We start from the raw sequence: 20,953 nt of genomic DNA on the forward strand, positions 1-20,953 counted from the left end.
AGTCCACAGTGCGGAATGCTTACAAAACACTTCTGCCACTCAGCCTGCAAATTTGCTCAAGTGTGTGGCATTCCTGCCAAAAGGAACTATAGGGGATATTGAATGTATACAAAGAAGGGTGGCATGAATGGTCAGAGGTTTGTTTGTTTCACAAGACAGATTCACTGAGATTTTGAGAAACGTGAAATGGTAGATGCTTGAAGATAGATGCCAACAACCCTGCAAAAGCCTACTTATCAAGATTCAAGAATGAGTACTGTTGTACTGTTGTTCCTTAGAGGCTACAAAGGCAAGATTCAACCAATTACAGTGCACACTGAGGCATTTAAGCAGTCATTCTGCTTGTGCTATATATGAGAATGGAACAGGAGGAAATCCTAACACGTAGCAAACAGTACTCACTCATTCTTGAATCTTGATAAGTAGGCTTTTGCACGGTGTAAATATTATGATAAATAGAGAGGCAATTAAAGAAGTAAGTGGCACATTTTTAGGAATTATTGCAGATAAGCATTTGGTGTGGGAAGAGTATGTACACTTAGTGTGGAAAAAGATAACACACAGGTTTTCTTTCTCAAACAGAAAACAGCAATCATCGTGGATGATAAAGTTATCAAGATAATGGACTATGGAGTTGTGTTTCTACAGCTATCCAAATTGGAAACATGTTCAAAATCTGATGGCATATACTGTTATACACCTTCTGTAGCATCACTGATGATGGACACGTAATCCTGTTTTCTTTTATTGCATATACTTTGCATTTATGCCTTGATGTAATGTAACATGGTAAACTCAATGAAATGTTACATATGTCGTAGTGTGGCTGACTACAAAATTTTGTGACACATCCAATACTCTCAGTTGAAAATTATCAGCTACAGCCTGTGAGCAAAGAATAAATAAGTAAATAAAAGTATTAAGTGAGGGACCTATGAATTACTACTACCCCCTACATGTACCAGTTCCTTAGAGGCTACAAAGGCAAGATTCAACCAATTACAGTGCACACTGAGGCATTTAAGCAGTCATTCTGCTTGTGCTATATATGAGAATGGAACAGGAGGAAATCCTAACACGTAGCAAAATAGGAAACGTCCTCTGCAGTGCACTTTACAGTGGCATCAGAGTGTAGACAGATACAGATCCCCAGGATATTAGACTTCTCTATAGGGTCTACGTAGCGCCATGGGTGAAGAAATAAGAAATAATAATAAAAAAAAAGAATCTGAAGTGAATCCGTTGGGTGATGAAAATGGCCTTAGAACAACATGAAATGAATGAATGATGATGATGATGATGAAGAAGAAATTGCGTCTTTTGTCATCAACGCAAATTAAAAAAAAAACTGGAACAGTGTTGTCAAACAGTGACTATGGGATAGCAAACCATTTGTGTATCGTAGGTATACGGGTTCTGCGAAGCCAAGTCTACTATTTCACCAACAACATTTAAAAGAGTTTCTCATTTAGCACCTTGTCACATGATTGGCATGCTCCTCAGAGTAATTTTTCCACGGTCATCGAGGCATCGAAGTCTCTGCGCATTAGTGTATGCGATAAGCGGAAAGCTGAAGCACAAGAAGGATCAAAATGACTGGCAATTTTATAGCATTATATTTGATACAACGGACTACTCTTTATTTTCTGTCTGCATAGTTCTTTCACATATTGTGTTTATTGGCTGTACATCCAAACTGAAATGAGAGGGCGAAGAAACATCAAGCAAAAATGAGTCATTCCATAGCGACGAACATAACGCAAATGTGAAGAAAAATGGACGGTCGCAACATTTTATACCATGAAGATACTATTAAAATAAAAAAAACTGGTCGTAGTACTTGAATTTGACTTCGTCTAACGTTCCTGTGTTTTCTATTGTTATTTACTAAATTTTTTGTGTGCTTTTTTTTTTTTTTTGTAACAAAACCGCGGTATGTTTTGAAAACAAACCTCAGTTAACTGCGGAGTAGCGTCTCTTCTGTTTTCAGCGTGATGCGCACGCATCTCACTGAACGAGACAGCAACAGAAGTGGAGCTTTTGTTGTTCCTTGAAACTGTGTTGGTATACGACTTTAAGAACCACTATGTAGGTAGAATGACATTTCATCGAGTACCCTTTCATCCCAAATGATATTTCAGCTCCTTTTAAATTGTGGTTTAGTCAAGTTTATTATCCGGAAAAAAGAAAAGCGTGATGGACGGCATCTCAAGTAGTGTCAGAAAACCAGCTGTGAGCGTGAACACTAGGGTGAATTATACAAATTCAGGAATAACGCCATCAAACTTAAGTATCTGTTATACCGATGAGAATTTAATTCTTCCAAGGAACCCAAATGTCGCCAGTGTAGTTTTTCATGGGAGTGTTGCATATACGGACACACGAGTGAAAGCGCAGGATGTGTCATGTAAGATATTTGCAGTTTTCGGCATGTTCATTAAAATTATCGCAGTAGAACACAGTTGATAGAAAACGTAGCATTTTTGTGAAAAGTTCTGTATATGTGGTGGTAGCATCATCATTTTATCTTATTGGATTATGTTTTTTAAATCAGCCTGTTTACATTGTGTAGTTGAACATGTTAAAGAAAAAAATTGTAGGTTTATTAAACAGTTGGTATGTGTGTGTTTATTTTTATACTGAAGCTGCTGGTGTAGACGCATGCAATTTCGTAGCAATTTCAGTGGTAGTGTATTTGACGTATTTGTATTAAATTAACATAATTGTTTTATGGGATTCGCATATTTATTTAGAAGATGTAAACACCACTGGTTAAAGACTTTTAGTTCCACATATGCCAGACATTGAAGTACTGGCAATCAATAATTTAAATTTGGGGCTAGAAAGCTGTCAGGTAGTGAAATACTTGGCTGTAATATCAGTTTCCACATTTGCATGCATAATTTGATTTTCATGATGCACTCTTACTTCGTGTTCTTTGTTGAAAATAAATAAATAATATAAACAAATGGAGTATGGGCAGTAGTGCTTAGGATATTTTCCTAGCTGTTCAGCAAGTGCCTAAGTTTCTTGTATATTGCTTATTAATTTAGGACTGAATAACAGCAGCCAAAAAAATTATATATGTAATAGAAAACCGTTTGCTGCAACAAGTAAGACTTTGTCAGTGTGATGTTAACTTGGTGGAGTAATCAGGATTGGGAATATGTTGGGCAGGTAGAGTATGACTTGAAATACAAAAAGGAATACCTGTATGTTGTCTGCTGACAAAAAGTCGTAGCAAATTGCTGTTCCATTCAAAATTATGAAAACTTTTAGCATATGAATTTTGTGTGGAATTTAGAGAGATTTTTGGCTTAAATTCTTATGTTTGAGTACTGCCAAACAGCTGAAGGACCCGAAAGCATGTCCAAAAACAACTATCAGGTATATACCAAAATATGAATAAAAGCTAACGAAAACACTAGCTTCTAGAAATAAGGATGAAAGTGCAAGGGGGTTGGAAGAACTAGCCAAGAATTAAGTATGACAGTCATCTGAGAAAGGGAGGGGATAACACAGGATGAAATGAAAATCAGTATGAAAGACTACAGGAGTCTGACAGCTAGTGATTTTGTTTCTGGGAATATCTCGTGCCACATAAGAGACTGAAGCTATTTATCTTACCCCCCGTTCTTTGTGTTTGAGACAATACTTTGATTTAGATTGAGGAGGAAAGTGAAGAAAAGGAGGATAAATGATAATAATGAAACAATAGCAGATATAGGTTTTAAATTGCTAGGAAATCGTGAGTTATATGTACTGTTGAAAGATGTCCCCCACCCCGAAAAGGCTTGTGGTTGTAGTGCATATGTGGTAGGGACAGATACAAAATGTAGGCGGGATATGATTTCCTTTTTTTGATCAAAGCTGTATATCCATAGAAACTGCTGGGATAACTTCAACTTAAAGCAGAAAGATTACAAATATTGTCTTGATAATAAATCCCTTTTTTTAAGTTTCTGATTATGGGTGACAGTTAGATAATAGCTGGAACTTCAAATGCCTGGCGACAAATTTTCACCTTCTGAATGGGTGATTTTGTGCATGAACAATACTAGTTAGTTTGTAATTAGTTACTGTATAATTTTGTCCAAAGGAAGGAAAGTATGTATCCTTATTTCTCTTGTGTAATACTGTCTGGTATCTCATCTCACAGGTTAAACTCAATAGTTTGGGGAAAAACAATTCTTACATACATTTTAAGTTGATTTTCTCACACATTCCAGTAACTTAAAAACTATCCTGTTTCTGTAAATGTTTCAGAATAAAATAAGCTCTTGATTTAAAAATACTTATTTCACAATATTTCAGATACATCGTGTGACGAAAGGCTGGATTCTTCATTGTTTTTGTCATACTCACAGGCAAATGGTGTGCCACAAGAGTCGAAGTTAGCCACATACATGGTAAAGTGTGTTATACAACATTATTTATTTCGAATATAACTTGTGTTTGATTACTTGTCATATTTGTCACTGATCCACTAAAAGAAGCAGTGGTCAGTATTATGTTGCCCAACAGCTAAAATGTCAGAATAATTTAGTTTTGAGATCATATTGTTACCTTTTACTACAGCGAATGTATCAAATAAAGATAGGAAAGATAATACACCATGTATCTGCTGTGAAGTATGTTGTAGTGGAGAACAACTGAAGTAGAATGTTAAAGGCATTTGTTGAAAATACTGAGAGGTTTGACCTATTCGAAGTTTAATATAAAGAATTTTGAGCACAAAAGGAAATATGTGTGACTCATGGGGGACATGACATCAAATGAGGTCAAAATACTTTACAATAAAAATTCTCGAAGGTTCAGCAGAAAGGTGGAAGAGGGACCCTTTTTTAGTCGGCTTATCCACTCCACACTATTCCCAAACTAAATTCAGGGAGGTCATATTTGTAAGGAAGAGACTAACAAAATATAGTGCAACTAAAGAACACATAATTTAGTTAAGGAACAATAGTATAGAAAGTTCTCAGGTCCTGATGCAAATTTGCATTTATGGGTAACCGTAACATTCTTTTGTAGCAGTAAATAAGCTTTCATTTCTAACAATTTGATGTACAGGAGTGTTACTCAAGAAGTGTGTTTCTGCGCAGTTAATTGTGGCCAGTTCATTTGGACGAGGTCATGAAAATGCAGATTTTGTATCTTACCGTGTGATGTATGTATGGTGTAACTCAATTTACTTACCTGAATCCAAAGAATTGATAAAAACTGAATGACACTGACCAGAGTTAACTGTTTTCTGGTCATCATCAACTGTGGCTAGTTATTACACACACACACACACACACACACACACACACACACGATTGTGTTGTTTCAGGTCCTTTAGCTTTACCATCTGTTCACTTAGCACTGCACTGCACAGTGCTGATGTCAACACAGTCATTCCATACACTGCTTTCAGCCTTCAATAAATTTCAAGTGGGGCAACACATCCTGCTGTTAGGCATTCGATTACAACATATTGCTTCAGTTGCAGTGATTAGCTATCCTGAAACAGCCCTTTCCATCCTCAATAACTACATAATTAATCACAGCAGTATTTTGTGACTAATTGAGGTTGTTGCAGAGATTCCATGGAAAGTGTTGCAAGCTGGCACTTGCAAGTGCTGTCGTTTATGTGTGCTACATTACTTATCATCCAGCCCTCACATATTGTATATTTTTGGATGCAGTATCAGCATGTTATAGGTGATTGCAAATATCTGAGGAAATTGTCTGGTTCTGTACTCTGCAAATCCAGATCATGAAAAGTGCAATGGCCAGAAGAGCAGTGTGCTGACCTGCGGCCCTCCATACCACATCCAGTGACTCCATTGGCAGAGGATGACATGGCAGTCAGCCATTACTGACAGTCCTGCCAGGGCCTGTGGACAGAGCTAATGTTTATACTCCACAAGTCACTGTGAAGTGCATGGCAGACGATACTTCCATGGCTCTACATAGTAATTTCTTCCCATACCATTCATGTATGGAGCAGGGGAAGAACGATTAATCAGATGCCTCTGTGTGCACTGTAATTAATCTAATCTTGTTTTTGTGATCTCTACAAAGGAATGTGTAGGGGATTGTAATATATTCCTTGCTTACTTCTGGTTCTTGAAACTTTGTAAGTTGGATTTTGCAGGATGTTTGGTGTCTTATTTCCAAGCATCTGCCAATTCGCGTTTTTCTTCATCCTTGTGATTGTATTCCTTGGGTCAGACAAACTTGTGACCATTACTGCTGCCTTTCTTTGTATATATACAGTATCCCCCATTAGTCATATTTGGTATGAATCCTACATATTTGACCAGTATTATATGATTGGTGCCACGAGTGGTTTGTTAGCAGTTTCCTTTGTAACCTGGTTACCTGTGATTGTCATACCTGTGAATCAAAGTCTGCCTCCTGCTTTACCTGTGACTGAGCCTTTGTGATGATTCCATTTCATATCCCAAAAAATTGTTACACTCAGATGTTAGTACAAGTTGACTGATCCCATTTGCAGCCTTTTGTTATTGTAGTTATACAATACTACGTTTTTTTATGTTGTGTGTAGAGCAGGGTTTTATATTTCTGGATACTTAAAGTTGTTCTTCGGTGCACCACTTTAAAATCTTATCAGTATCTGAATATTTGTGCATCTGTTTTTAAACAGTGCCTCATTATAGGTAACTGCATAATGATAAAAAGTTTAAGGTTCCTAGTAATATTGTCTACTAGTTTATTAATATGTTTCATGAAAAGCAAGGGGTCCAACACACTTCTCTGGGGCAGGTGAAGTTACTCTTACATCTGTTCATGACTCTTCATCCAAGATAGCATACTTCAGCCTTATATTGTACTTTCATTTGTGTGTGTGTGTGTGTGTGTGTGTGTGTTTGTTTGTTTGTTTGTTTGTTTGTTTTTCTCAGGCAAATGCATTTTGGAAGTCAATACTGCAATTACCTCATTACATTATCACTTTCAAAATTTTATGAAATAAAATTGTCAGTCGGGCTTGGAATGATCCATATTTTTGGAATCTGCGCCAAGTGACATGAAGATCATTCTGTTCAGTAGTTTTCTTTACATTTGTGCTCAGAATATTCTACAACAGATGGATTGCAAAATGTTTTCAATAAGTCTGGTAGACAGTGCTTTCTTCTAACAACTGGGCACAATTTTTTGTTCGAGGGATCTGCAGTAGATTATAATTACAATAGGGCTTAACCCAGTCTCGGTTTCTGCATAGGATCTCATACAGATTATATTTGGCCCTGGAAATTTATTCAGTTTCATCATTTTTAGCAGTATGTCAATGCTGCCAAAACTAATATATGTGTCACTCATCTTTGCAGTTCTGTAAGAATAAAGGAGGGACAGAACTGTGGTGTCCTCCTTTGTAAAGACACATTTGAAAACAGAATTAAATGTTTATGCTTTTGCTTTGCAATCCACAATTTCAGTTCGTTTCATCTATGGGTGTCTCAACACTACTGGCAACTTTTACGCAATTCTGTTTACAGGTCCAGATGATTAATTCTTGAATGTTGAATACTTCACAAGATGCAATATTTTGGTGCAAGGACTGTGTGCACAGTCATTAAATACGTACAGAAAGTTCTTTTTATTAATGTTCATGAGTGTGCTACAAGATTGTGCACAAAAAGGAACACCTGTTTGTTGACTTGCAGTATGAGGAAAATCATCAGACTTGTTCCAGTGGCTTCCAATTATTTGTGACTGTTGGGAATCCCAGCAACAACTACTGTGTAATTCACTGTTGTTATGGAATTGGTGTAATCAATGTTCATACAACACTTTTGTTCTGTTTTGACTGTGGCTGTTACTGACTGCTGCTCCAACAAAGACCATTGTCTCCAGACAAAAAGTTTCAAAAACTTGTTGCTTTCCACTTCATAATATGCTAAAGCCTTTGTAAATTCCATTGTTTGCAGTTATGTGACTGTTGCTCTTCAATTTATGTACACAGTGAACATTTTTTCTTGTGGGTTCGAAATTTGGTCTTATAGTAAATGATAGGCTGCATACTCCTATAACAAGCATCATTTCTACTACTGTCAGGTGAACCTCCCTCCTCATCTTACCAGTTTGATGTGTGATATGGTGGAGTTTCTAGGATGTCAGTGATGGCACTTTTCACAGCACCTCATTTCTTCACAAAAGATTTTATAACGAAGTATGACTAAGATTATCTACTCATTATGTGCAATGATATAAAATTTTGTGAGTACATGTTTCACAACCGCACATAGCATCCCCCCCCCCCCCCCCCCTCCTTTTTCATGCGCTTAGTCGCTAACCAAATGCAATTTCACACAAAATGTAATTGTTTGGTCGAGCTCCACACTCCACCCATCTTACCGTGGAAGCCTTAGCCTGACTGCAGATCATTACTTGTCCCAGCAGAGCTACTTTTTAGCATATGGCATTTCTTACACTAGTGTATTTGCTAATAGAATTGAACTTCCATTATAGATGTATTCTAGGGGTCATTCATCTTCATGTCAGTAGCATAGAGCAAGAGACCAGTCTCTGGAACAGTGATGTTCCAGTGCCATGACTTTTTAGTGGATGTTTTAGTAAGTTTCTATCTGATGTTTTAAAGAGTTAATATAATCTTTGATTTATTACAATGTAATAAGATTAGAACTACACAACCTTTGTTATATAGCTGAAGAAAGTATATCCAAAGTGAACGTAAAAATAGAAAAATTTCCTGCTCACAAAGTTGCATTGTAAATACGCATAAGAGCTTATTTTTCTGTACAAACTTTTCCTTCAACAGGCAACAATGCGTAAATATTGGAGGAAATATAAATACCCAGTAATTAATGATTGTATCTCCCTGGACTCTTGGGTAAGGAAGAAATTGGCAGATAGGGAAAGAAGAAAATTTTCAAATAAATGTCAGCTGCATAGATTATACAAAAAAGTGAAAAGTGGCAGAGAAAGACCCTCCAAATTAGAGTATGGATCAACTTGGAAATATGAACATAGTTGAGATAAAAGATGGGCAGTGTTAGAAGAGGAGGAAAGAAGCAGCAGTCGGAGAAAAGAACAGATAACAAAACTGCTAAGACTGCTACAAAGGTCAAAATAAAATAACTAAATTTAAAGGAATGGAAAGATATTGATAGAAATGAGAGTGTAGGATAAAAAAGAGGTAGGAAATAATAAGAAAGATTATGTTGGCCAACATCAAGCATGTGCTGCAGTACAAGCTTTTACTTCTAAAGTTCAGTTATCAGTGCAGGGAGGAATAATGTGAATGATTCCCACAATTAAGAGAGCACTAATGTCATGCTCTATAATAAATCTGGATGCTTATGTCATTGCAGGTGAATTTTAAGATGGTTCCTCCGAGTGGGGCAGAGCCACCTTTCCTGTACACCCAACCCATATAATGCTACGTATATGTTAGAAAACTTTTTATTCCCAATCATCTTAATTTTTTTCTCTCTACTTTTTAGCCATTAAAGAGGAATCTGCTCTTGCACTTTTAAATAACCCACAATTCCTTAAAGTGCAAGGAGTACACATCCTGCCCATTCCCTCCCACCCAGGATCCATGCATTCCATTTTTAATATATGCTTTGATTTGGTCAATGTATGTAATGTAGTGTGAGAAATGTGAGGTGTGATCAAAAAGAAACGAGAATTTTTAAATTTCTCATACTGTATAAATGAGATTTTATAATTGTTTACCTTGTAAACACGTGTTCCTGATGTATGTTTGCATTTTCAGCTGCTTTGATTGTTTAGTTTATGCTTGATAGTTAAAAAGGTTATACTTGTTTTCGAGTGCTTGGCAGATTTTTACTTTTGAAAAGATGGAACAAAGAATTTGCATTAAATTTTGCTTGAAAAATGGAAAAAGTGCAGCACAGCCATGGTTTTCGGCAATTCTACAATGAGTAAGACAAGTGCTTACGACTAGTAGAAACATTTCAAAGAGGTTCTAAGAAGACATTGAGGACAATGACTGCCCTGGACACCCTATCACATCAGTTACTGATGACAGTATGGAAGAAGGAGCTGAAGACCATAACAAAAAGTGAGTTCCAGAAGTAGTTCCAAGATTAGAAAAGTGCTGGCACAAGTTTATTATATGGGGATTACTTTGAAGGGGACAATGACGATGTTGATGAATAAATAAAGATTCTTTAAGAACAACGAAAATTCTCATTACTTCTTGATCACACCTCCTATAAAATATGAAATAGTCACAAGTACACAAAACACGGACATTTTGTAATTGGTGACTTTTGTAACCATTCAAGAAATATTATTAGATTTTGTCAAGTTGTTGCTTCTCATTTTATAAGTGTTTTTTTCCGTTCCTATTTTAGTTATAGAAGAGATCTGATATTTTTTGTTACAAATCTCTTTCTCTTCTGATGGTACTCAGTTATTTTCCTATTTTTGTTGAAATACTGTTTGTTATGTTCCATTGTTTCTCATTGGACTTCTTTAAATTGACTTGTCTACAGAATCGCCAAAGTGCAAGCACACCTACAATTGCCACAGCCCATGCCATTACTAAAGGCTTAGCTGGACTTACGATAGAGCAAACTGTCTCTACAAAGAAGGTTAGTGTGTTTGATATTTTCCACGTGAGAGATAATTAGTGTATAGTGATTTTTATTTTTCTGCTGTGCTGGCATTGAATAGGAATATGAAAGTATGACATTGAAATGTTATGTTAGTTCAAGTAACACTGTTATATTGCAAACATTAGAATCAGTAAAGTTAACCACAATCTCAATTCTGAGAGTTTTGATAGTCGACAGGCACATACACATGGACAGGGACATAGTAGCTCAGTTTACAAATTTATGATGTTCTCCCTCTCCCACACTCTGCTACTCTCATCTTCACATCCCCATCCCCCTCCCACCCTCCTACCACCCCCCCCCCACTCCTGCCTCTCCCCCCCACTCCTGCCTCTCCCCCCCACTCCTGCCTCTCCCCCCCACTCCTGCCTCTCCCCCCCACTCCTGCCTCTCCCCCCCACTCCTGCCTCTCCCCCCCACTCCTGCCTCTCCCCCCCACTCCTGCCTCTCCCCCCCACTCCTGCCTCTCCCCCCCACTCCTGCCTCTCCCCCCCATTCCTGCCTCTCCCCCCCACTCCTGCCTCTCCCTCCCGCTCTTGCCTCTCCCTCCCGCTCTTGCCTCTCCCTCCCGCTCCTGCCCCCCCCCTGCTCCTGCCTCCCCCCCCCCCCCCCCCAGCTCCTTCCTCTCCCCCCCACTCCTACCCTCCCCCACCACTCCAACCACAACCCCGTCTCTGCTGCCCCCACCACACCACTCCCCCCTCCCCTGCTGCCCCCTCCCACCGATCTCACCCCCCCCCCATATCTTTGTCCCTCACCCGCTCCTTGCCCCCCCCCTTTCCCCCCAGCATCATAGTGAGCTGACTTAATTTACTCTGACCTCCACTTTAGTGATGTCTCTATGCAATCCTCCATCCACACCATATCTTGCAACGACCAACAATTCTAACACAGTAATTACCATACTTTCCATGCCAAAAAGTGTATTTTTCAGAGTTTTGCCACAATCAGATGTCTCGTGTTCTGTGACAATTGATTATGCCCCTAGTGTGTTGAATGCCTTCCCAAGTCCTTCACAGGCAGTCACTACCCCTACTTCATAACCTCATACACAAAAACATCCCTCACATCATATCCACACAAACTTCTAGCCTTCCAGCTGCAGTCATTGAGCACACTTCTAAATAACATGTGTCTTCTTAAACTGAACTGTTGAACCACATGTAGTGTAGGTTTTCAACTAGCTTAAATTGTACCCTTAAATGTGAATTTCTTATCCATCCCCGCGAAAACAGGACTACCCTCAGTGCATTGATTGTACTACTTGTACATACTCTCACCATTTGATCAAATTTTTGACTGATGTCACTAGCTCCAGGTGGACTAACCTAATGGCCTCACTATCAAGTCCCTTAACCCCACCATCCTCACACCCAAAGCAGAACATTGGTGCTTTGTGAAATATCATGGTTTGTCCTTAGGCTACTTCGACCATCAACCATTTGCCACATGGCTCACATACGTGTCAAAGGCTCAAGTGCAGTACCTCTCTTGCATCCACACAGCACATGGTACTTCAGTTGTGTCACTTTTCTGTCCAATCCCATTATAGGCAAGTCACTTGTAGAAACAGTCTCCCAGCTTCTCCTAATTGCATTTGTGGAAACTGCCCCTCTGACTTGACAATGCTGGACTGACCATTCAGTCCAGCATTATCTTTGCTCTGTAGCCCATTAGACTGTTTACTATAACAAGTTTTCTCCCTTTGCACAACTGGTTCCAGTTACTTGGTCTTTGACCCCCCTCCATACAGCCCGTCCTTCCCCCAACTTCTTACACATCACTATAGTTCAATTCTTTTATCTTGGCGGTTCGAGCATGCCTGCCCAGACGCGAGAGATTGCTGCGTTGCCAGTTGTATGCGCCAAGAGAAGCAGCGCCATAGTATAGTTCGCAAACTTACGTTTAGGGGGGAGTGCACAGTTTATGAAGTAAAGCCACCACGGCCGCATTAACCCTTTCGCTGCTATAGAGACATGCTCCCCGCATTCCACGATGTGCGCGATTTTGTCATCATTGCACTGCTCGTCTGCGCAGACACATGGTGTTCCGACTGCTTTGACACACTTTATCATTCGATTTCATAAAAACTATTTGGCCCAAAAATTTGATTTTTACACATCTTCTTGACTGATACCTTTCCCCCATAAATGACTTAATTTTGTTTTGATGTTCAACGCAGTTATTGTGCAGCATTAAATGTAGTAAACCATTGCACGAAATTTTGAAGAGTTTGCAGAGGTAAAAGTCTGTAGCATATACTTTCCGTATGGTTGATTTTAGTTGCCACTAGAAGTTTCAAGAAATTACATTCAAACGAATAAAATTCATGATTCGATATTGTTTTTAAAATAAAGAAAATATTAAGCACCGATCAAGGTTTGAACTCAGAACCTTTCACTTAGGAGCCATACACTTCAACCATTATGCTAACGCAGCTCGTCATTCAATATATCTCCCGGAGAACTTTAAAATATCACGCAAAATACCGACAAACACTGTTGGTATGATTATGAATTACTCACGTTTCGTCGAAGTACAACAGTAAATAAACAATTACCACTGTTCTTTATTGCGAAAAAGCGGTTAGTGAGAATGATACAAACACCTTTCCTTGCTATCGCCTGAATTAGGAGGCTTATTGCTTGTTTGGTTTAATTAATTAATAGAATATGAAGCAATTGGTATAAAGACTGCTTTTTCCAAACTTTCTGTAAAAGAAAGTCTGCTATCAATACATTGCTTTTGTTCAATTACTTTATTTATGACTGAACGTTTCTAAAAGTGAAGACACTCGTCCGTGCTCTACACTGCAGTCGAGCTCTGGCAACGTCATTCTCTGTTCATTGGCTGACTGCGTTTTGTGACGTCAGATGCACAGAGTGAACCTAAACTCAGCCGCCGTCATAAATGACGTGCACTTTATTTCAATCTGGTCCCCTCAGCTTAATCTGCTTTCTGTTTCTTTGAGTCTGTGAACTTCATCCACTCTGGTCTGTGATTTCCATCTCCTTCTTTTCATATTTAGTTAAAACATCTACTACTATAGAGTGAATGGCTATAGAAATGTGGCTCAGTTAATGTGATAGGATCCCTATTACTGACTGAATTATCAGTTGTTTAAGGTTATCAGAATGTTTTTATATTAGAAAATAATCGGGCAGGGTGCAACTTACTGGTTGGATAAAAAGCGTATGTTGTACAGTTAGTGCATAAGAGACAAATGGTTATCAGAAAAATGCATGAAATGTTTGAAGAATAACAGCATAAAATAGATCAGAATGAAAATATAAACAGAGAGATCATGTTCTGGAAAATAAGGAGATATAATGTTTGACACACACACACAAGCACGCACGCACTCTCTCTCTCACACACACACACACACACACACACACACACACACACACACACACACACGCACACACAGAGAGAGAGAGAGAGAGAGAGAGAGAGAGAGAGAGAGAGAGAGGGGAGGGGGGGCTGGGGATAGGTAGTCATATGTGTGCATGACTGTATTGGCACTGGTGGAGGAGGAGGAGGAGAAAGAAGAAGAAGAAGAGGAGAGGAAGAGGGGAAGTGGGGTTTCTTTATCTTTTACTTAAATCTTAAATACGTGTGTAGAGACAAGAAGGAATCTTTTCCATTTTTTACAGGTAACTCCGCAGGCCCCAGAGTTCATTCCTGCAGCCAGCACTGGAGGGACTGTTTCGCCGAATTTCCTCCGTGCATTTAGTAGTCCAGTAAACAATTTCGTTCGGCGTACAAGTGTTGAAAGCCCATTGCCACTAACTCCTCATTTAACACCACAGCCATCACCACCACTAAGCAACTGTTCACCTACATCTAGTCTTGAGAAGACATCAGTAACCCCAGTTTCTGCCTACCAGGTAACATCTCTTTTACATTATACGATTTGTAAACAGATATGGTTAATTTATAATATATGGTAGAATCAAAGGTAAAAGATGAAAGTTGTTTTGCCATATTCTATACTGCAGTAGAGATTGCAACAAAATGTAGTTTTCATTTACTTTTGTTTATATTCAAAATGTGAAACTCCGATGAAGACAGAATTGACTCCAGTGCTGGTGATCTTTGAGGGCTAGTCATCATCATCGTTAGTGTTCTGCCAAAAGGCAGGTTTTTACATGTTATTCTCCAGGCTGTCTGATCTTCTGCCATCGTCTTCAGGTCTGCATAATTTCCTCTTCCTTTTATGTTGTGTATCATCTTATATCTCCTTCTTCCTCTCAGTCTTCTCCCACAAACAGTGAGATTTGAGAACATTGCTAAGACTGACTGTTGGCTTTCTCCATTTTTGCTGTTATGTGTAATGAGGAGAAGGTAAGTAATGGTCAGGATTTGGGCTTTTAGGATGAAGGATAATGTAAGTGGCAATTCACATTAAAGCAGAGGTATGGAAAATATTTTGTGGTAAGTTATCATCATCATGTTCAGTCCACTTTGAATGGAAATTGGAAAACTAAGAGAAATTTGAATAGGAAATTTATTTGAAGTTATGGAATCATATGAAATTTCTTGTCGTGAAAAGACGATAATTCTGTGAAACAGTCTAATTTTGATTAAAGAAGAGTTATACTCTTGCATTATGGAAACGTCTCTGCTTCAGGATTCAGATACAGCTACGTCTGATCTATGACATCCTCATCTCTTTGTAATTTTGACTACTGATACATGGTGTTCTGTTGTGAAAGTCAGTCTTATTTTTAAATGCACCAATGTAAACACAACCTAAAGCTTGCATTCATTATCACAGAAAGCCATGTTCTTAACTTTCTTTTTCACAGCACTATCTGCAATCTCCAGTGTGTCCACCATCCACTATGCAGTCAAAGGCAGAATATAAAAGATAACAGCACAGCCACAAAGAATCACTTTAGAACAGTTATTAGAATGAACTAATGCTACTTTACAGAGTCAAGGTAGACATACAGTTTGGTTATAATTAAAATTCTCCTTCTTGATGTGGTCCCCATGAAAAACAAATGAGCATAAGACAGCGAAACTTTGTTGAAAGATTTGTAAGGACAGCTGAAAGAGAAATAATGAATAAGTCACTGAAAAAAATGCACGTTTTAATTTCCACGTGAGAGGGAAACAATTGTTAATTGTGTACACTGTTTACATTCCAGCTTACAAACATTGCTCACTGTCATGACCATCTGGATCCACAACAGCTGGAACTGCACTAGAAATTGCTTTACTGCTCCCAGAAACAACAGCGGACCATGCAATGTTCAGATGTCATGGCACAGCTCATGCATTGCTTGAAGGTTGCACATAGCATCCAGCATTCTCGGTCATGGCAACAGTAACTTTTTTAGGACTCTGTGGTGCAATTGGCTGCAAGCCATTACTAGGAGCAATTCCCAAATAGCCAGTTAATTGAAACCTCTGAATCATTTTCCTCAACCCCAGTGTGGAAAGGAGACTACTCCATATTACTTTAATGCATTGGTACTCACGAAGAGCAGCAGCACTATTGCTGTTGTTTGGGTAAAACAACTTTTGAGTAAAGCCCTGCTCACCTTGTCCACCCTCATGTTGACTGGCTACAACTGTAATGCACCCTGTGTCACCGTACCAGTACCAGCACCTAGCACTACTAACAACACACATCTCAACGCACAGTCTGATCATTATTCCTATACAGTTGGATATCCATATGGTAAACAGTTTTCCATTTACACAGGTCATATTGTTCAAGTACACTTGTACTGAGATTCCATTCTCCATTTCGCAGGTTAAGTGATTCAGCCTCTATAACAATTACCAAATGTCAGTTTAATAGGTTTAATAAGCTGTTGATGGTCTGAAATCAGTCAGTTGCTTGAGCATTAGTAATTCAAAAATTGTGGACTCAGAAAATTTCATGACTACAAGATTCCTTAATTTGTTTACATTTTCCACTCATATTTAGAAAATCGTGAGAGCATTAGCATACTGTTCCCATTCCCTGCAAAATAACTGCACTTGCAGAGCTATTTGACCGAGTGAAGTGGCGCATTGGTTAGCACACTGAAATCTCATTCGGGAGGATGATGGTCCAAACAAATATCTGGCCATCCTGATTCAGCTTTTCTGTGATTTCCGTAAATCACCCCAGACAAATGCTGGGATGGTTCCATTGAAAAGGGCATGGCTGACTCCTTTTCCCATACTTCCCTAAGCCGATGGGACTGATGACTGCACTGTTTGGCCTGCCTCCCCTAAGTCAACCAACCAGAACTATTTGCCAGTTATAAAAATGTACTGCATGCTCATCATTTGGTTTCAGAAGGGCATATATCCATGTGAAATTCATATACACACATTATTATTATTATAATTATTATTAACAACAATAATAATAATAATGATAAAAATAATAATAATAATAATAATTGTATGGCAATTACACATCACTTTTGGAATACAATTACAATACAACACAAGATGCACATAAGTTACAATTTACAGACATATTATTTATATAATTTATCACATCTGGTGTAGTGTCCAAGAAGTCCGAGAGGTTTCCAGGGTGCGAATTTTGAAGGCACTCTTCCATAATGTGTCTGACAGTCTGTTTTGGAAAGCCACAGATGTACTCTGCAGTAGTATTCTTTCCAAATCTGTAAAGTAAGTCACTGCATCTCCTGTGGTTGGTTCAAATCCTGTGTGCTTCACATCCTCCAGGGCAGACAAAGTTCCCATGTTTTGTTGTTAGCATGGAGAAAGCTGTGGTAGAATGTTGTTACTACTCTTCCATCCAAGCTTCAGGGAGGTTGAAGTTACAGTCCGCAAGGTTGCTAGCTGTTCTAAATGGCGGATGTCTGGAGCAGAGCCTATTGATTTGGACAGCAGGTATGTCCCCATGGACTGACAGCACCTGGTTGTTGCAGATTTTCTTATATTCCCTGAGAGGATTATTATTTCTTCTCAGGTTAGTTGGTGGAATGCGGCTCAGGGCAGACAGCCAGAACACTGGAATGGACTTGATTGTACCAGTAACAATCTGCATTATTTGATTTAGTTGTGTATCTATTAGTGTCACGTGGCTTGTGTTTATTCATACAGAGCTGCAGTAATCTGCCGCAGAGTAGGCAAGGCCGAGGGTGAGTGATCGTAAGGTCGAAGCTGCTGAACCCTAACGGTGAACCACATAATTTTTGCAGAATATTAATTCTTGATGTCAGTTTAGCTGCAGGGTTTGTTAGATAGTGTTTAAATGATTGCATTCTGTCGATGCTCGTGTGGATATTTGCTACAGGCCAGGCTGTTGCTCTTTAAAAATACATCCATTTCTCGGCTGGCAAGAATATTACTCTGTCAAAAGCAAGTGGATTCAGTTTTGTTAGGGTCTGATTGAAGTCGTCATTTAGGAAAGTATTGTTGTACTTTACTTAGGTGTTTTATTAATGAGTCGTTGGTGACAATTCGTTTGTCCTGAGTTACTGTCACCCAGTCTTCAGCATAACTAACCTGCCTGGGTTGAGTGGCTTGCATATCTGCAATGTAAAAGTTAAATACTAGCAGAGCCAGTACTGAGTTTTGAGGTAGGTGTATGGTTGAGGATCTTCTGATCACTAACGGTGTTGCCTACAAATTACCTGCAGTGGTCTGTCAGCCAGCGTATTGTTGAGAAGTTGGGCTATTCTTCTGCAGTATATTACACAGAGCAGCTGATACACAACATCCTGCCTCCGTCAGTATCGTAAGCTGCGGACAGGTCAATAAGTACAGCAGAAGTCTTTTGTTTTTTCTGGAGGCCAGCTTCTGTGTAAGTTGTTAATGAAAATATGAGGGTAATCCCAACAGTAAGGTCTCCTATCTTTATATAAGTACATAGACCTGTTTATTTCTACAATGGTTTACATCAGTTTACAGCTTGAACATTTAGCTATTTTTCGACATATTCACCATTTCTGTCAATGCATTTTTGTAGATGCTGTGGCAGTTTTTGTATGCCCATGTCATACCAGCTCGCCGCCATGCTGTTCAGAAAGTTATGAAGCTCTTCTTTCACCTCGTTGTCGGAGCTGAATCGCCGGGACCACAATTAACACTGACAGGTACTGTGAGACTCTGAAAAAACACAAATGGACAATTCAGAACCGGAAAAGATGAATGTTGAGCAAGTGCATACACATTCTCCATGACAAAACTCTCGCCCACACATCGCTCAGCAAACCGTTGCTCTCCTACAACAGTTTCAGTGGAACATAATCACCTACCCACCCTATAGTCCTGACTTGGTGCCCAGTGACTATCACCTGTTCCCTAGATTAAAAGAACATTTGGCCAGAAAGCGATTCAGCTCTGACGACAAGGTGGAAGAAGACGTTCATAATTTTCTGAACAGCATGGCGGCGAGCTGGTATGACATGGGCATACAAAAATTGCCACAGCATCTACAAAAATGAATAGACAGAAATGGTGATTAAGTCGAAAAATAGCTAAATGTTCAAGCTGTAAGCTGACGTAAACCATTGCAGAAATAAACAGGTCTATGTACTTATAAAGAAATAGGAGATCTTACTTTTGGGATTACCCTCGTTCTTGATCCACACAGCTTCAGTTCGGTCGAAATCCAGTCTGTTGAACAGGAATCTCTCCAAGTATCTCAGTATGTGTTTTGCTACACGTTGTACTCAGAAGGGCAATAGGACAAGAACTTGGATATTTGTGGTTGGGTTTACCTGGTTTTAAGATACCACTGACCTTTGTCCGTTTTCTAAGTTGGGGAATGGATCCTGTTTGCAGAATCTTGGAGAAGAGTTGGGCTAGCCATATTTTAGCATATATACCACAGTGCAAGAGGATCCATTGAAACCTGGAGCTTTACCTGATGATGTGTGCAGCAACTGTATTCAGTTTTATGAGGTTGTTGTTGCTTGTTATTTGATTAGCACCTCCCACATTGTTTAAGAGTGACTCGACTCTTGTGCTAGATTGTTCGAAGTCAAGTTTTTCAACCATGTCGAGCCATTGCTGGTGGTGCTTGTCCTCATGACTACGCAGCAGTTAATTTGCCACTTCTTGCTCTCAGTGTCCCACGTAACCTTTGGGAATAAACTTTCTTGTTCTGTTCAGTACTTCCATAGTTATTGTTCAGGACAGGGATCTATCCCACAGTCTTATCAAGGTTTTAGAGAAGTCAGACCATTTGCTTTCTGAAAATTTCAGCATGGGTAAGGAATGGATTTTACCAGCGAAATTTGTAAGTTTGCTGCCGGTATTACTGGGTAGTGGGAAGTCATACAGAATTCTCTGTGTGATTGCTAATGGCTCGAGGTTATCATCTGAAGATACAAAACGTAATTCAGGATTGTACTCTTGCCTCCATGCAGCTTATCTAAATGTGAACTAATCCTTGGCCTCAAAAATTAGGCTGAGACTGTGTTCTTCTGCCTATGAAATTAAAGCTTTTCCGTTGGAGTCATTAGAGCTATACTTCCATTGCTCATTCTGGCTGTTGAACTCCCATGTAAATAGCTGGGTGGATATGTGTGTGAGGACTTGAGATGGCCATTGAACTGCTGGAGGATTGTCGATGTTTACAGTAAGTAACTATCCAGGTTTTTTATAACAACTTCTTGCATTTCGTTACAGGTTAAGAAGGCACGCACTATTGTATTGCATACATATCCTGTAGGCTGGATGGTAACTTGCGTGGAGGAACTCAAACACTTGTGTTTTACCCCTTGTCTTGAGTTGCATGTATTTCTTGGAGAGCAATCACTTTATTATTATTTTATAGGCAGAGCTGTGTGAATATTGGCATTTAGATCTGTTAATGATCTCCGTGTTGATCTGTAAGATTCTAGTGCTGGGTCTAAAATATCTAGGTCCTTTGGTCCTTAAAAGAACTGTTATTGATATTAGCAGCCATAGTGATGCGCGTACTAAGAGATCATGAGTATTGTCTAGCACTGAGCGATTTTGCTTGCTTAGTGCCATCCAGGTCATGTGTTGAGTCCAGTGTAATGATACCTCATGGAAACAGGTGTACACTGACTTCAGTTGTAGAGAAACAAATGTGTGTGATGAACAGTGATTTTATCAGCCAAGTGTGTCCCCCAGTGCCAACAATCATGTGTCCACTAACTTACTACAGTTTTATGCAAAGTTAATTTACAGGGAGGCAGAGGCCACTGTGATTGACATGCCTATTCTGTGCATGATGTTGTTTGTTGATATATGTATTGTGCACTCAGTGCCTCAGTAAGGGGCTGCTATTCCTGTCTTTCGTTATTATGGAAGATTAGCAACAGCATGTGATGCCAAAATCGGAAACTATTAGTATGGGAACACACATTATCCCCACTACCCAA

The 20,953-nt window shown here is 39.1% G+C and overlaps 1 protein-coding gene across 2 annotated transcripts in view; it reads left to right on the forward strand.

The window, feature by feature from the left end:
- Positions 1-1,966: 1,966 nt before the first annotated feature.
- Positions 1,967-20,953, forward strand: part of LOC124612244 (PAN2-PAN3 deadenylation complex subunit PAN3) — a 112,688-nt gene continuing 93,701 nt past the window's right edge. Inside the window, exons 1-4 of one of the 2 annotated variants that reach the window (XM_047140320.1) lie at positions 1,967-2,088; positions 4,315-4,409; positions 10,491-10,589; positions 14,270-14,503. In XM_047140320.1, the coding sequence (XP_046996276.1) occupies positions 4,407-4,409; positions 10,491-10,589; positions 14,270-14,503 (336 nt within the window). In that variant the 5' untranslated portion in view covers positions 1,967-2,088; positions 4,315-4,406. Of the gene's footprint in view, positions 2,408-4,314; positions 4,410-10,490; positions 10,590-14,269; positions 14,504-20,953 lie in introns of both variants that reach the window. The other variant, XM_047140319.1, reaches the window with a different exon arrangement.

This window comes from Schistocerca americana, chromosome 4, assembly GCF_021461395.2.
Source record: "Schistocerca americana isolate TAMUIC-IGC-003095 chromosome 4, iqSchAmer2.1, whole genome shotgun sequence".
Lineage (NCBI taxonomy): Eukaryota > Metazoa > Arthropoda > Insecta > Orthoptera > Acrididae > Schistocerca > Schistocerca americana.